The 17,857-nt window shown below is 36.5% G+C and overlaps 1 protein-coding gene across 3 annotated transcripts in view; it reads right to left on the bottom strand.

Moving 5' to 3' along the window:
- The window catches only part of CEP135 (centrosomal protein 135), a 76,236-nt gene that overhangs the window by 34,405 nt on the left and 23,974 nt on the right, over positions 1 to 17,857 (bottom strand). For all 3 annotated transcript variants that reach the window (XR_005983276.1, XM_041726999.1, XM_041726998.1), the window contains exons 11-14: positions 15,781 to 16,004; positions 10,639 to 10,791; positions 9,562 to 9,714; positions 5,645 to 5,722 (exon numbers count right to left, since the gene is read on the bottom strand). Coding sequence is in view for 2 of the 3 variants with exons in the window: in XM_041726999.1 (XP_041582933.1) it covers positions 5,645 to 5,722; positions 9,562 to 9,714; positions 10,639 to 10,791; positions 15,781 to 16,004 (608 nt within the window). In the remaining variant the exon portion in view is untranslated. The remainder of the gene's footprint in view (positions 1 to 5,644; positions 5,723 to 9,561; positions 9,715 to 10,638; positions 10,792 to 15,780; positions 16,005 to 17,857) is intronic.

Genomic DNA, 17,857 nt, shown 5'->3' with positions numbered 1-17,857 from the left:
GAATTGTTCAAAAACAATTGATAGGTATGTGGTAGAGATGTTGGAGTTCTTGACAAAAATTAGCAACAGGTTTAATGATAACGGAAAAATAACAAAAAGAAAAAAAAGGCAATTATTAACTCCAGGAAAAAGATCCGTAAGAGAAAAGGCAAGAGTAGTACTATCCCATTTGGCCAACCCATGGGCCACAAGAAGTCATAATAATACAGATGGTTACTACTAAAGTAAGTATAATATATAATAAAACTATGTTTGAAGTAATGGGGGAAGAAAAAGGGAAGAGTACTAGCCATCATGTAACATCACAGATACTCACTAAATAACCTTCAATCAACGAAGTTAAGACAAGTCTAAGCAGTTATACCAGCACATTATTTAGAAACAGGGAGGTAAATATCAGGAGGAATTATGATCGTCGTTAGAAGTTTTGGGGATAAAGAGGTAGGAAAGGAAACTTTTTTTTTTGGCACTAAAAATATTTCAAAATAAAAAAGTATATTTCAAAATCCCTTGGGTATATCATGTACAAACAGGAAATCATGTATTGTATAAAGGACAAAAAAAAAATTAAATTATGTATCTACTATCTGCCTTAAAAACATATTACCTGAACCCCGAAACTACTTGTGAGCAGTCTCCAATCATATTCCCCAAACCCTGCCACAGTAACCACTATCAGGAGTCCTTATGTTTCTCATTTCTTACATTTTTATTGGTGTACCATATCTGTATGAATCTTTAAATAACATATATTTTAGGTCTGTGTATTTTTGAACTCTACAAAAGTAGAATCATACTGCCATGCTCTTTAACACTGTATTTATAAGATTCACACACATTGATGTTTGCAGCTACTGTTCACTCATTTTCACTGCTCCATAATACTTCACTGTGTGAATTACTACCACCATTTCTCTATTTTCCTCATAACTGACATCAATATTGTTTCTTGTTTTCTACCAGAGAGTTAAATATATTAAGCTTTGTGAGTACTATGGTCTGCTGCCATCACTCCTTGGTAAAGTAAAGTGAAGTGAAGTGAAGTAAAAGTAAAGTAAAATAAAAATAGCCACAAGCAATGTGTAGAAGATAAACATGGCTGTGTTCCAATAAAAACTTTATTACAAAGACAGACTAGTGGGAATGCTTGGGTGGCTCAGCGGTTTAGTGCCTGCCTTCAGCCTACGGTGTGATCTTGGGGACCTGGGATCCAGTCCCACGTTGGGCTCCCTGCATAGAGCCTGCTTCTCCCTCTGCCTATATCTCTGCCTTTCTCTCTGTCTCTCATGGAGAAATAAAATCTTTTTAAAACAAACAAAACAAAGACAGACTAGAGGTCAGATTTGGTCTGGGGGCCACAGTTTGCTGACCTCCAACCAGGGTTCTCCGCAAGAAATGGATTTCCCGGCTCATAGAACATTGCTAGGCAATGCCAAATTACCCTCCAAAAAGGTACCTGTTTGCTCCCTGACATTTATTTGCTAAATTATGTGTGTTATAACTTAATTTTTTTGTAAGATTTTATTTTTTAAAAAGTAATCTCTACACCCAACGTGGGGCTTGAACTTACAACCCTAACACCAAGAGTTGCATGCTCAAATGACTGAGCCAGCCATGTGCCCCTAACTTTTTAATTTCTGATGCCCTGATATATATAAAATGTTTTTATTATAGTTATAAGTTGTATTTCCTCTATTAGTGATGTAGAACACCTTTTTCGGTTTATTAACCATTTATAATTTCTTCTGCCATGAAGTATCAATTCACATTTTCTGTTACTGTTTTTTGTTTTTTTGGTTTTTTTTGGTTAAATGTATAGCAAATTCTCTTAGTGGCTTGTCTTTTCAATTAATGGCCATTTCATGAACAAGGGAGTTCTTGTCAACAAGGTCCTATTTATCTGTTTTCTTTCATCTGTGTTTAGGAGCTTACATTCTGGCAGCAGACACTTGCTAGCCAAGAGATGTTAGGGAAATTTCCTCTTTAAAATTCTATAAAATGCTGAGAAAGTGCCTGACACACAGTAAATGCTTTATGAATTATTGTTATTATTATTTCCCAAGTCAAAAAGATTTTCTGCTTTTCTTATTTTTTTATTTTATTTTATTTTTTTAATTTTTAAAAAGATTTTATTTTATTTTATTAATGAGAAGCACAGAGAGAGAGAGAGGCAGAGACACAGGAAGAGGGAGAAGCAGGCTCCATGCAGGGAGCCCAACATGGGACTCGATCCTGGGACTCCAGGGCTGAAGGCAGCGCTAAGCCGCTGAGCCACCAGGGCTGCCCTTCGTCTTCTTTTTTAAAGTAGACTCCACATCCAGTGTGGAGCGCAATGCAGGGCATGAACACAAGACCTGTGATCAAGACCTGAGCTGGGATCAAGATTCAGAATCTTAACCAACTGAGCCACCAACACACCTCATCTCCTATATTTTCTTTCAAAAACTGTAGCTATTTCTTGAACATTCAAGGTTGCAAATAACCTTGAACTGATTTTTGGGTATGGTATATTTGATGTATAATCTTTTCTCACCGATCTGAGTCCTTGATAGATAAAGTTTTCATGTATTTGTGGGTTTACTCTTTACTGGATTTTTACCATTTTCCTTTAATCTTTGTGAACTACCACTATGTATTAATTATTAACTGTAAAGTCTTTGCATCCGGTAGGCTAAGTTCTACACCAAGATCTTCTTTAAAATTTCTTTGTGATTCTTAGCTCTGTTTCCATGTAAAATTTATTTATTTATTTTTTTAAAGATTTATTTATTTACTCATGATAGACCTAGATTGAGAGAGAGAGGCAGAGACACAGGCAGAGGAAGAAGCAGGCTCCATGCTGGGAACCCAATGCGGGACTCGATCCCGGGTCTCCAGGACCGCACCCTGGGCCAAAGGCAGGCGCCAAACCGCTGAGCCACCCAGGGATCCCCTCCATGTAAAATTTAAAATCCATTGTCAATTTACAAACACATCTTGGGATTTCATCAGGAACTATATCAATTCTATAGATCAATTTGGGGAGAATTTACATTTTTTTTTATAAATATGATGTCTGTCGCCTTTTTATAAACCTGATATAGCTCTTCACTTATTTAGGTCTTTAATGACTTTCAACAAGGTATTATATTTTCTATAAAGATTCAGCAAATTACTACATAAGTATCTTATCTCTATTAAAATGGTATGGATTTTTCTTTTCTTTTTTCTTCTTTGGGATCTGTCATACTTCCAGGGCATTTTTCATTGTGCATTTCTTTAAAAGACTTTATTTATTCATGAGAGACACACAGAGAGAGGCAGACACAGGCAGAGGGAGAAGAAGACTCCCTGTGTAGAACGTGACGCGGAACTTGATCCCAGGACCCAGGGATCACACCCTGAGCCGAAGGCAGAAGGCAGATGCTCAACTGCTGAGCCACCCAGGAATTCCTCACCGTGCATTTTGAATCAGAGAATTCCTGTGCTATAAAATTATCAGTCATTATCTTTTCAAATACTGCCTCTCTCACACATTCTATTACATTCTCCTAGAATTTTGGCTAAATGTATGTTAGACTTTCTCACTTTATGCTTTGACTTATTTTACATTTGCCATAAGGCTTTGACTTATTTTACATTTGCTATATCCTAGTCTCCTTCCAATGACCTCTAGTTACTTTGTTTTTTTTTAAAGATTTTATTTATTCATGAGAGACACAGAGAAAGAGACCTAGGCAGAGAGAGAGAGAAGCAGGCTTCATGCAGGGAGCCCGATGTGGGACTCGATCCTGGGTCTCCAGGATCACACCCTGGGCTGAAAGAAGATGCTCAACTGCTGAGCCACCCAGGCGTCCCTCTAGTACTTTTTTTTTTTTTTAAGATTTTATTTATTTATTCATGAGAGACACAGAGAGAGAGGCAGAGACACAGGCAGAGGGAGAAGCAGGCCCCATGCAGGGAGCCTGATGTGGGACTTGATCCCGGGACTCCAGGATCACGCCCTGGGCCAAAGGAGGCACACTAAACCGCTGAGCCACCCAGGAATCCCCTCCCTCTAGTACTTTAGATACATTTTTCAGTTAATTCTCACTTTCCACCTCCGGGCAAGCTGGAGTGACAGGGACCCCTCTACTTGAAATAACTAAAAATAGAACAAGATACATGAAACAATGGTTTTCAAGACACTGAGCATCAGGCAGTGATGGACACTGACCCTGAGGGACAAGAAACAAATAAAATGAGCCCTACGATTGCTTCAGCTTACTGCTTCAAGAATTTCTAGGCTGTGGCATAAGGAAAGGAACTCAGGTGAAGCCTGGTGGTTCTCCTAAATTCAGAAGACAACTGAATGTCAGGGGAGGCTAAGGCAGTTAGGCAGATACTGGAGGAGAGCTACACAGACAGATCTCCAGAGATCTGTAAAAGGTGTCCTTTAAATGTTCAGTTGAACAGAACACTGAGGAAGTTAACGCCAGAGAAAGAACTAAGAAAAAGTCAAAGTAATTCTTGTTCCCTTCAGTCATTTGAAAACCTTATAATTCATGGGGCAATAGACAGGGTACTCAAAACGGTTTTGTCCTAGTAACGAAACAAAATTAGTCCAGGATTAAATGCTACTTTGATCCCACCTAATGAAGCTTAAAAGCAAAACTGAAAAGACTCAAGCTATTTCCATCTGATCTAATTGTATGCTACAACAAATCTCAAGAGTATTTATAGGAATACAAGTTATCCAGCAACCAAGAAGGTAAAATTCATAATGTCTGACATCTAAAGTTACCAAACATACAAAGAATCAGGAAAATGTAACCCATGATGAGCAGAAAAAAAATCAACTGACCCAAAGTTGATAGAAACAGATGATAGAATTTGTAGACATGGTAAATAAAAACATTTAAGATATAGTAAAGGAAACTAGCCAAAACAAAACACCAAGAAAACAAAGGACTGTGAGAACACATAAACATTTGTTAAAAAAAAATTATATTTTAGAGAGCAATAAGGAATGAAAATGAATTTCATTTTTCCCTCTATGCCTGATCTTTAACAAAACAACAATAATCATAACTAACACCTACTGAGTGCTCTACCACAGGTCAGCGACTCTTCCAAGTTCTTGACGTGTATTAACTCGTTTACTCTTCATAAAAACTTAAGTAAGTACTAGCACCATTCCATTTTACAAGTAAACTGAGGGATGGAAAGTTTGAGTAGCTTGTTTACAGGTAATGGGTGACAAAAAAGTATATGAACCCAAGTAATCAGCCTTCAGAGTATATACTCCTAATCACCGTTACACAGCATCTCTAGCATATTATTTTGGTTTTTTTTTAATTTTTAAATTAGCATAGTATTTTGTAACTTTAAAAATATGTAACAGGGATCCCTGGGTGGCGCAGCGGTTTGGCGCCTGCCTTTGGCCCAGGGCGCGATCCTGGAGACCCGGGATCGAATCCCACATCAGGCTCCCGGTGCATGGAGCCTGCTTCTCCCTCCGCCTGTGTCTCTGCCTCTCTCTCTCTCTCTCTCTCTGTGACTATCATAAATAAATAAAAAAAATTAAAAAAAAAAAAATTTAAAAAAAAAATGTAACATGCTGAAACTGTAATTGAAATAGTTAGCCATACAATATAATTTACCCCAAATCCAGTTTGTTAATTACCTGATGATTAACATGTGTCAAATGTTCAATAGTTTTCTCTAATTTTGATTTTTCAAAAATACTCATTTCCTGGAGATTCTGAAAAAGAATTTTATGGAAGATGTTCATTCACACCAGATAACGAAATTAGCAAAGTAATGCAAGTCTACAGTACAATTCTATTTGTCTTTTTATGACATAGAAAGGTTTTAGAAAGAAAATCATTAGACATTTTATAATAATGATGCTTTTGGTTGAAAAAAAAAAAAAGGACAAGAATTTCTTATCCTTATATACTATCTCCATGTGTGCTTGTAATAGAAGACACAGAATGGCATGTATTTGTTTTTAAAGATTTACATAGACCACTCCAGTAGTACAACTATAAAAGGAAAAAACCAGCAAGTTAAGTATGATCAGGAGTATGCCTTTATGAGACATGTCAGAGGAACAAAGGGCAAAGAAGAAAAGATGAGATCACAAAGATATAGGAAAGAATTCTACAGGGCCATACAAGAGATCAAAATTTCAAGAATAGGCTAGTCAACAGTGTAAAACACAACTACTATTTCTTTGGTCAGGTTACCTTATCCAACTCTTGCTGATGTTAAAGTATAGGATAAATTATATAAGCTGGTGTTCCCTGAGAATTTTTCTAGTGCAGATTCATACTTCTATCAATGTTATTAATTAAAAACAAATAAAGACACCTGATGTTTGGATCATATATCTGGTTGGAAGGGTCACTATGGTGCATGCATTTTTTATTAAATCATTCAATCAGTATTAAGGACATACTGCATACCAAGCACCAAGCACAATGTTAGGAATACACAGTAAGTAAAATGGATAAAGCCTCTGACATTATAGTTACTAAAGCCTAGTAGATAAGACAACCTTAAATAAGATATTATAGTTAAACCATGAATATTTCGCTAGGAAAATTAACTATATGGCAACATATTGAAAGGGAATCTAGAGTCTAGGGTTCATTTCCTGCACGAGGAAATGTTTAACCTGGCTCTAAAGGATGAATAGGAGTTAGCCAGTTGAAAGTACTGTAAGGAGTGAAAGACTTTTCAATAGCCTTTGTAGAAAATTGGGGACTTAGAGTTGAGAAAATGAGGTATGGGAACCGGGAGAGATGAGTTTGGGGAAAAGAAGCTAGACCTCCAAGTAAGCAAAACCCAATCACTGAAGTCTTTGAAAACAGTTCACAGATTTTAAATAAAAAGCGATCTGATCACATTTGTATCTCTGAAAGGTGATTCTGCCTTCAGTGTAAAATACACATTTGGGAGGCTGCTGACATACTAATGCAGCTGGGAGAGAATAATGGCCAGAATGGGATGGAACAGGGGAGTGGAAAGAAGTACACAGATTCAAGAGAAACTAACTGGGGCTCAGGATCCAGACTCCATGTGACTTTATAGTTAAGTCATCTTGGGCAAATCATTTAAACTCGCTGTAACTCAGAGACCACATCTGTAAGCATTAGCTATCTGAAAAGTCAACTGTGAAGATTTACTGAGACAGCTCACGTGAAAAGTCTTAGAACAGAGTTTCCCACGTGAAAAGAACTTAATAAATGTTAATTATTATTTAAGAGGCAGCACACGTAGGACTCGGTAATTGAGAGAAAACTGCTTTACAGGAGAGAGGAGTGAGTGATGATACTTGGTTTGCCAACTGGGTGGGTAGTCAAATAACAGGAAACTATTAGATGCTTAAGGATTGAGATGACTAGTTTTTAAGTAAATCTAGAAAGATTCTGGTAATATGAATATCACTTATTCTGAGCTTTCAGTACCACTGCATTTTAAAATCCTGTTTCTACGTTCCTTGGCCCTTTCAACGAATATGGAAAAGAATAAATCAGTACCTTATGCTAAAAGCTGTCATACTGCATAGAAGTTTTCCATTTGGTAATTTTAACACTTATTTTTATAAGAAAGCACATTCTGCAAGGCAGTATTCCAAAAGATCTCAATTAAAAGTATTTTGTTGGGATAAAATTTTAACTGAAAATGTATGACATAAAGACTACCTTATAATGCTTAAATGTTCTTATTGCTAACCTGAGCTGCTAATTTCCAAGCATTAATTCAATAGTATTTACTGGAAGTAAACTGAGAATCCATAAAAGTAACAATAACAGCTAATGTTGCGTTGTTATCATGTTACAAGAACTGTTTAATGTTTTATGTACATTCACAAATTTTTTTGATTTTATAAAAGAAAATGTAAAATATTGCCCCTAAATAGGACACAAAAACACAAGCAACAAAAAATATATATAAACTGGACTTTATCAAAATTAAAAACTCTTCTCATTAAGAAAATGAAAAGGCAAACCACAGAATGGGAGAAAGTATTTGTAAATCATGTAACTGATAAGGAGCTCGTACCAAGACACAGAATACTTGGACAGTTCAATAACAAAGAGAAAATAATCCAATGGATTCTGTTGACATTTGAATAGGCATTTCTCCAAAGATATACAAATGGGCAAATAAGCACATGAAAAGATGCTCAATGTCATTAGCCACTAAGGAAATGCAAATCAAGACCACAATGGATAGTACCTCACATTTACCAGCATGATGGTAATAAAGAAGGCATAATAACAAGTGTTGGTGAGGATGCAGAGAAATTAGAACTTTTATTATTATTTTTTAAAGATTTTATTTATTCATGAGAGCCAGGGAGAAAGAGAGAGAGAGAGAGAGAGAGAGAGAGAGAGAGAGAAAGACCCAGAACATAGGCGGAGGGAAAAGCAGGCTCCCTGCAAGCAGCCTGATCCGGGATCCCAGGATCACACCCTGAGCCAAAGGCAGTCGCTCAACAGCTGAGCCACCCAGGCATCCCAAATTAGAACTTTTAAATACTGCTGGTGAAATATAAATGGTACAGCTGCTTTGGAAAATAGACTGGCAGTTACTCAAATGGTTGTGGTTATCATATGACCCTAGGTATATACTCAAGATAATGAAAACCTACATCAACAAATGGTTGTACACGAATGCTCAAAGCATCATTATTATAATAGTCAAGAAGCAGAAACCACATCAATGAAAATTAAAATGTCTATCCATACAATGGAGTATTATTCCACAATAAAAAGGAATAAAGTATTGATACATACTACATAGATGAACTTGAAAACATGCAAAGTGAGAGAAGCCAGAGATAAAAAAAAAAAAACACATAGAAAAGGATTCAATTCATATGAAATGTTCAGAGTAACCAAATCTACAGAGATGGAAAGTAGCTCAGTGATCACCGAGGCCTGGGGAGGCCAGGGCACAATGGAGAACAGCTGCTAACAGGTTCCAGGGTTTCTTTTCAACGTAATGAAAATGCTCTAAAATTGTGGTGATAGGCTGGCTGAACAAGTCTCTGAATATACTAAAAACCACTGAACTGTATACTTTAAATGGGTGAACTGAATAGTATGTGAATAACTCAGTCAAGTTGTTTTAGATTAAAAAAAAAAAAGGTTAAGGTCCTTCCACATGAGAAAAGAACTTCCTATTGAGATCAGAGGTTCTCTAAACAACCGGATAATAAACATTTTAGGCTTTGTGGGCCAGTTTCTGCTGCAAAAGCTCAGTTCTGCCACTGTGGCACAACAGATGCCACACAGAATACTACGGTACACGAATGAGCTTGGTATTCCAATCACGTTGACCGACGATGATATTTGAATTTCATAGTTCTCATGTCATGAAATACTCTTCTTTTTATAGGTTTTCAATGACTTAAAAATGTAAAAAACATTTTTAGCAGATGGGTCATAAAAAAACATAATGGTCTGGATTTGGTTCATGTGTCATTGTTTGCCAACCACTTGATCTAGCCATACATTCTAAACAATCACTTCAGAGGAAAACTATCTATAAATTACCTTTCAAAAATAAGTTGATCTTATAACTTACCTTTAACTTTTCTTTTAAAGCTTCTTTTTCTGACATAATCCTTCTTAGGTCAGATAATGCAAGTTCTTTTTCCTTTTCCATAAGACTAACGATATTATGGGAGACTGTGGTTTGGGCGGACTCTTGTCTTAGTGCATGTAACTGTTCCTGAGCCTTTAAAGAATTAAAAGATATAAATAAAAACACTTTGGATATACTCCAAAGGGAAAAAAAAAAAAAAACCCCGGCAAACTAACATGCTACCTTTGCTCTCTTCCCAAATCCCAACAAAATGAGGAAAAGGATTAAAATAACGACGACGACGACGAAAACCCCATTATGACAAGGAGATTGAGGGGAAATGCCAGCTACAACATTTCAGAAACTAGACAGCAGATGGACAATAAGTAATTAAGTAAGCAGACCCAAGAAAGCTGAAATCCAAGCCAACAGTGGGGAGAGCCCAGAAATTAATCAATTTGCAACTGCAGATTCCAAAAAAAAAAAAAAAAGCTCCAAAAGTAAAAACAGCTTTTTCAACTTTACCTGTTATCTTTCATGTCCCTCTCCCTCTTTCAAAGTAGAACTTCATGGGAAATTGGCATAGAACAAACTTAAACACTATGGTCTGCACAGACTCACCTTGCTCTCTGATAACTGAGGCTTTGTAACTGGGCCAACCTGTATCAACTCTCTCTTCCTCAGAGTTTTTTTAAATTATGGGCTAAGTCCTTAATATCCTATATACCCAAATCATGGGTGCTACCCACTGTTTGATAGATTCCTAACATGTCTGAATCCCAAGGATAAACTTAGCTCAGAGTCAGGCTAAGACCTGTTCCAGGTAGCTTTAGAAGATTTTCTCTAACAGACTTGACACATAGATAGACTAGAAAAGAGGAAGAATAAATGTGGAAGAGTAATAGAAATCTCTGCTTTGGGAACAGGACAATAATAGAAACTACTACCGTACTTAGATAATTCTAATTATAAAGGAATATCACAAGGTCCATATATTACAGTAATTTAAAAGATTTATACTGCTTCCCTTATAGTTAACTTGTTCTATATAATCTGTCAGCTTAACCAGTTTCTTACTTCATTATATAAGACACTTAGTTTATCTCTTTCTGCTGTCAATAGCTTAACATTGGACTGTATATCTTCCATATGTTTTTCAAATCTTTCCAGCATGCGCTGAAGTTCATCTCTTTCTCTTGTAATCAGATGAATTTCTGAGTTATAATCACCCTGAAACATAATTTAAAAACAAGTTATTATTTGTTATAATTATCACCCATATGGTCATCACAGGATGTTGGTAATGACAGTGACTGAATGTTAACAGACAAAAAAGAACACAATTTTTTATCTATAATGGGAGCAGAAGATGAGAGTGCAGGCAGTATTGGGGCAAATTTCCTGGCCTTCAAATGCCCAGGAAGGGACCCCGCTACCAATGATACTACTTGATCAGATCCTGTCATACACTTCAACTGTCATTCTCCTGGATTTGTTTCTAATGGTAGTAACTAAAGTGTACTTCCCAGAGGAAAAGCATCAGCAGCATCTAGGAATTTGTTAGACATGCAAGTTTGTGGGCCCACCCCAGACATACTAAATCGGAAACTGTGGGCATAGGGCTAGTAACTACAGTTTATCAAGCCCTCCCCGTGATTCTCATGCATGCTAATTGTTGGGAACCCCTAGTTTACAGCTCTCTCTAGGGGAAGGACTAGGAGGGCATGTGCATGTCTGCTCACTCTATGCAAGTAACTATTATGGTCTAGCATATTCCTCAGTGTTTTCTAACCAAATCTAAGATCAATTTCCCAGCCACACCAACCTCCACAACCATCCCAGCTCCAACCTATGTGAAGTCTATTTTTGCAATGAGATAAATATTTCTACCAGGCAATATACATTAAGGATGTTCACCAAATAAGCAAATACTTTCAACATTTCTAAAACAGGATGATGCCTATTATTTCAGTCCCATTCAAAAGATCCACTATCTTCATGACTATTGTGGAAAATAAAGGTGATAAATGTAGACTTGGCATCTAAGGTATATATACATAAATACATTTTATATAAATATATATATAATATATATATATATATATTTTTTTTTTAAAGGCAGAGTGAGAGTGTGAGGACGGGAGGAGCAGAGGGAGTGGGAGAATCTTAAGTAGGCTCCATGCCCAGCCAAGCTTGACTACGGTGCTTGATCTCATGATCCTGAGGAGATGTAAGATATCTTAATATTAAAGTACTAAATGCAGATGCCCCAGGTAGAAATAATCTGATAATCTGGTACACTGGAAAGCATTTTATATACGTTACTCACTATCTCCTGTGCACATAACTATATCCAATGTAGACGTGGTATGTGTGAGGTACTCCTAAACTGCCACTTAGAAGTTAAGTTATTCACTTGTTAAACAGGGTTAAACAGGACAAAATCAGGGTATAATGGACAAGATTAATTACCTGGATACATTAAAGGATAAAATATTTTACAGGACAAAAGCATATTAAGGTTTAAGGACTTAATTAAGGCTTAGGTAACTAAAAGAAAATCTGTAACCTAACGATACATAAAAATATCTTATAAAAAGGAGGTGGTTTGCATAGATTTTAGAAAAGGAGACTCCGTGAATAAAGATTTGACAGTCCTGCAGATGTGGTCATTTTTTTTTTTTTTTTTTTTTTTTTTAAGATGTGGTCATTGAGTACTGGAATGAAGTAGAGCTGAGCCTTGTCCTGTCCCACTGCATTGGCATCACAGATGGGGCCATGGTTGATAAAATTCAGCAGCCAGGAAAAAAGTCCAGAAGTAGTGAGGGGCTCACCCTGCACATCTCCCTGAGCTCTAAGCTTGGCAGAAGTGTCACTGCTTATCCAGCTTCTCCCCTAGAGCTAAGCTGAGGATCTGGATGAGTGGGAGTGAGGAGTCTGGTTGTAAATAAAGTTAGGACATTAAAAAAAAAAAGAGTTGACAGTCTATTTTCATTACTGTTTAGGTCTCAGCTTAAATGTCACTTTCTCTAAGGAGTCTTCTGACTCTTCAACACTTATATAAATGAGCTTATAAAGTTAACATGATTGTGTGTTTACTATATGTCTTTACCACTAAAATGTAAGCTCAATGAGTGTCACAGTAGGTATCTGGTCTGACTACATCTTGAGCACCTAGCATGGTACCTAAAACATGAATTCTCCAAAATCACTTACTGGTCTTCCTAAGCAGGGACTCTTGGTCTTTTCTAAATATATCATGATTGACATAAATATGCAGATACTTATACTTGTATTCATATGTAATTGTTAATAATTCTTTTACCACTCCATTGTCCCTCATACATACACACAAGCTCATGCACATATATACACAATACTAAAGGTTATAAGCATACAGACTATGTCTTCTTTATCTCACGTCCAATGCCACATTCAGAGCACGACTCAACACGTACCTGTTGAACTGAACCTAACTTTCTACCTAGACCTGATGTGCTTTGAACCAGCAAATAAACAATAAAGAATACGATATTTATAAGGAACTAGCTGTTATGCTGGGACCTTATTATCTCTAATCTTTGAAAACAGGGATTTCGTGAAGTAACTTGTCCAAGATCATAAAAGCAATTTGTAGAGTGGGAACTTCTATCAGGTCTCCAACTCCAAAGCCCTATTACACTATACTTGAAACTCACAATGGAAACCATAGTGAGTACAAGTACAAGGAGAAAGGAGGCAGTGCTCACCCCACAGACAGCAGAGAACCAACAGGTGTATTTTTGACAAAGATCACTGACACTAAAAATGTCAGTATTTTTTTCTGAGTTATTGCAATCCTAAGAAACTGTGTCTAGCCGTTTGCAATAAAGCAGGAGCTGAAAACCCATAGAGTGTACCAAATCCAGCTTCATAGGGGTCTTTGTTGTGTGCTATATGGTTTCTAAACATGTTTAAAATACCCAAGTTTAGGCGAGGATGCATTCTCTAGTGCCCCGAACTCACAACAGTCTACACTCCACCACTTTCACTCATGTACACACCTACTATTCCCTACCATTCCTGGAACTTATTATTGGAATTCTAAAATGCTCTGAGCATCCTATCTTTCTAAACTTTAGAAAATGAATTCTTTATCTGTATCAGGTATCATTAGAACATTTTAAGAAAATACCTAAGTTGAAGGGGGATAAAAATCTCTTCTAATTTTACCAGTACCTTAAAAAAATCTCGTTTTTTAACTGTGAATCCATATGGAGAAGTTAAGTCAAATATTTAGGTTAAAAGTTTTGAGATATTTGCCTACTCAGTTTTTATTTAATAAATACTTGATCAAGCAACCTTTTATGGAAGATGCTCCTATGCAATGAAGGTGATCAATTCACTAACATTTTCTGAGTCCTAAGTATATATGCTTAAAAAACAACTCAGTAACACATAAATTAACTTATACAGTATTTTCCCAACAATTCATTCTGCTTATAACAGTTAACATAGCATTGTGTTTTTACTAACACTTATAAATCAAATTCACCCATTAGCCAATGAGGTTAAAAAAAGTCTAATCAGAAAACTCCAAACCATTTTACAATGGACATGGGATCTTCAAGAAATGATGCAACTGATAAATTCAGTCAAGTCTGAAATTTTTATTTTTTTTTAATTTTTTTTAATTTTTTAAAATTTATTTATGATAGTCATACAGAGAGACAGAGAGAGGCAGAGACACAGGCAGAGGGAGAAGCAGGCTCCATGCACCGGGAGCCCGACGTGGGATTCGATCCCGGGTCTCCAGGATCGCGCCCTGGGCCAAAGGCAGGCGCCAAACCGCTGCGCCACCCAGGGATCCCAAGTCTGAAATTTTTAAACCTAGTATCTTCATGTATATGTCACAGCGACTTGATAGTTTTAAACATTTTACATGTTCTGAGTTTTAATTTTACTCCCAACTTCCCCTAATTTTATCCAGTGTGTGGATAATGTTAAAGTCATAAGCCTCATAAGCCAGGATTCCTATAGCTCTAAAGCTTTAAAAAAAGAAAAAGAAAAAAAGAAAAAAAAAAAAAAAAAAAAAAAAGAAAAAGAAAAAGAAAAACCTTAATGAAGAATTCAAATGATATTCAGAAAACACTGAAAATAATTAGGACCGAAAACAGAGATACATGATTTTAATCTCTCATGAAACATGGTTAACTTTACCTAATACACATCTTTAGACTACCAACTTGTCAATGTGGTTGTAGTAGACAAATGGGATGGTCTGCCCTGCACTCACTTCCATAATCTATCTTCTCCTGTTGCATGGTTAACATGGTGTGCGCAATGTGACCCGCCCTTCTGACTGGTCCAAGCCTGGGAATGGCATGTCTGCCATGTGGACAAAGCCACTCTGCTTTGAGAGAGAAATGCAGCTGATTTCCAAAATAATGGACTGAAAGAAAGGAAACATCCAGTAGCATGAATTACTGGTTCTAGTTTCTGGAAGCCCAGATGTCCCTGTACTTACCCTATACACCTAAGCTATTCAATCTTTCCTTAATTTCCAAAAATCAGTATGTTACACTTTGTTAAGTAGTTTTCCTAATAAATGCAGTGTTTCTATAGTATAGGTGATGTAAGAAAACAAATACCAAATTAAGAAAAACTTTTTTTTTTAAGAGAAAGAAAGTGAGAGAGTGCACGCGACAGAATGAGCGAGTGACAGGGAGGGGCAGAGAGAAAGAAAGAATCTTAAGCAGGCTCCATGCTTAACATGTTAAGCATGACTGACTCAAGGTTCAATTTCACAACTCTGAGATCATGACCTGAGCTAGAATCAAGAGTCTGTGGAAACTTAACCGAATGAACCACTCAGGTGCACACAACTCCCCACACTTTTAAGTAGGCTCCATGTCCAGCATAGAGCCCAATGTAGGGCTTGAAATCATGACCCTGGGATCAAGACCTGAGCTGAGATCAAGAGTTAGATGTTTAACCGATTGAGCCACCCAGGTGCCCCAAGAAAAACTTTTAAAAAACAAGTATGAATAAAGTTATATTTAATACAATAACACCGAAAGAGTTTGTTCATAAAGATACACTCCTGATTATCAATCATCCTTAAAGAGGATGATCCTTACCTTTTCTAGTGTTTTAAATATTGGAATTTTTTCACGAGTAGAATAATTTGTAGAGCAAAATCTTCGCTGTATTATATGGATTGTATAGGATGATCCTTACCTTTTCTAGTGTTTTAAATATTGGAATTTTTTCACGAGTAGAATAATTTGTAGAGCAAGATCTTCGCTGTATTATATGTTGGAGTCTTTCTAGCTCTTTCTTATAAAAATCTCGTTCTTCCTCTATACCTTTCAGAAATGTATCTAAACGAGAGGGTGACTTGTCTCGACGTTTTATTCCATGTTCTAGCCTCATCCTTTCAACTTCCAGAGTAAGTTCTCTTTCTGTAAGTAAATTAAATGTTAAAAGTGTTGCATATAAATTGTATGATTAGCCAAAACATTATATTAGTAAGTTTTAGAATACAAACTACTGAAAATCATTAACTTTTGTATATCACCTATCACTGGCTGATATCAAAGAAGCAAATATTGAGAAAAATGAGGAAAAAGAGCACAAACAACATTAAAAGTTTAAATAAAATCTAGTAAGTCAAAGTCATCCTACTTTTGTCTTATTACAGGGATGGGTACCATTTAGTACTATAGAGTGATGTAATAAACTACCATTTGGTACTTTCTGGTGACCTGAAAATGCATTAAAGGAAATTTTATCTACAAGCAATTAATCATAATATGCATGATTTTTAACAGGAAGCTTGAATTTAATACAATACTACACAAGAGATCAAAACAATTCATCTTTCTCCAAATAAGCAAAACTACTAACTTTTACCACAACAGTTACCTTTTCATGAGTCAAAAGTAGCCTAATACTGGTAATTTCACATAGTTCAATCTAATTTAACTCTGAAACATATGATTTTCAAGACATATTCTCATTCACTCTCCTCTCTTCTTTTATTCATTCGACAGGTATTTATGGAGCATCTACTCTATGCCCGGCACTAGCTAAGGATACAAGTATGAAAAATATAGCCAAGATCAAACAATTATTCTAAGTGTGTAGTAAGATGAAATCTACAAAAGAATAGCATGTAATGCAATCCAGAGGATGAAATGGCAAGTTCATCCCAAGGAGTGACTAGAGAGGTAAGAAGTAGGAGAGGGGGAAGGAATGGGCAATTGGGTTAAATGCTAAGAAGTCAAATAAATTAATGAAGAAAAGTGTCCACTGCATTTAGCATAACGGGAATGAAGGAAGCCTTTCCAAGAGCACCCCGGGTAGTGGGTGGGAACAGAAGCCAACTGGAGTCCTTGAGGAGCTAACAGGTAGTGCTACTGGGCAGATACAGCAAGTGTGGATCACCTTTCAAGATGTTAAAGATGCAAAAAGGAGAAAAGGGTGTCTGGAGGGGAGTAGGTCACAGTTTTTGTTATAGATCGGGAAAAGGGTAAGTATGTTTTCTTGTTAATTTCAGTTAGTTCGCATACACTGTAATATTAATTTCATGTGTACAGTAATTTACCACTTACATACATCACCCAGTGCTCATCAAGACAAGTGCACTCCTTAATCCCTAACCCCTATTTCCCCCATCAACCTACCCACCTCCCCTCTGGCAACCACCAGTTTCAGTTTGTTCTCTAAAGTTAAGAGTCTGTTTCCTTTTTCTTTTTCTTATTCTACTTTTAAGTAATCTCTATACCCACTGTAGGGCTCAAACTCACAACTCTGATATCAAGTCACATATTACATTCTTTTGATGGAGCCAGCCAGGCGCCCCAAGTCTGTTTCTTGGTTTGCCTCTTTTTTCCCCTTTGCTCATTTGTTTTCTTAAATTCTACATGAGTGAAATCACATGGTATTTGTCTTTCTCTATTTCACTTAGCATAATACTCTCAAATTCCATCCATGTTGTTGCAAATGGCACGGTTTCATGCTTTTTTTGTGGTGATATTCCATTATATGTATATATACCACCTCTTCCTTATCCACTCTTCAGTTGATGGACACTTGGGCTATTTCCATAATTTGGCCATTGTAGATAATGGTGCAGTAAACATCGGGGTGCATATATCCCTTTGAATTAGTATTTTTGTGTTCTCTGGGTAAATACCTAAGAAGTGTGATTGCTGAATTATAGGGTAGTTCTATTTTCAACTTTTTGAGGAAGCTCCACATGGTTTTCCACAGTGGCTGCTTCAGTTTACATTCTCATCAACAGTACAGGAGG

The sequence above is a fragment of the Vulpes lagopus genome, chromosome 12 (genome assembly GCF_018345385.1).
Source record: "Vulpes lagopus strain Blue_001 chromosome 12, ASM1834538v1, whole genome shotgun sequence".
NCBI lineage: Eukaryota > Metazoa > Chordata > Mammalia > Carnivora > Canidae > Vulpes > Vulpes lagopus.
Note: the sequence above shows the minus strand (reverse complement) of the source record. Positions and strands in the feature narration are given on the sequence as shown.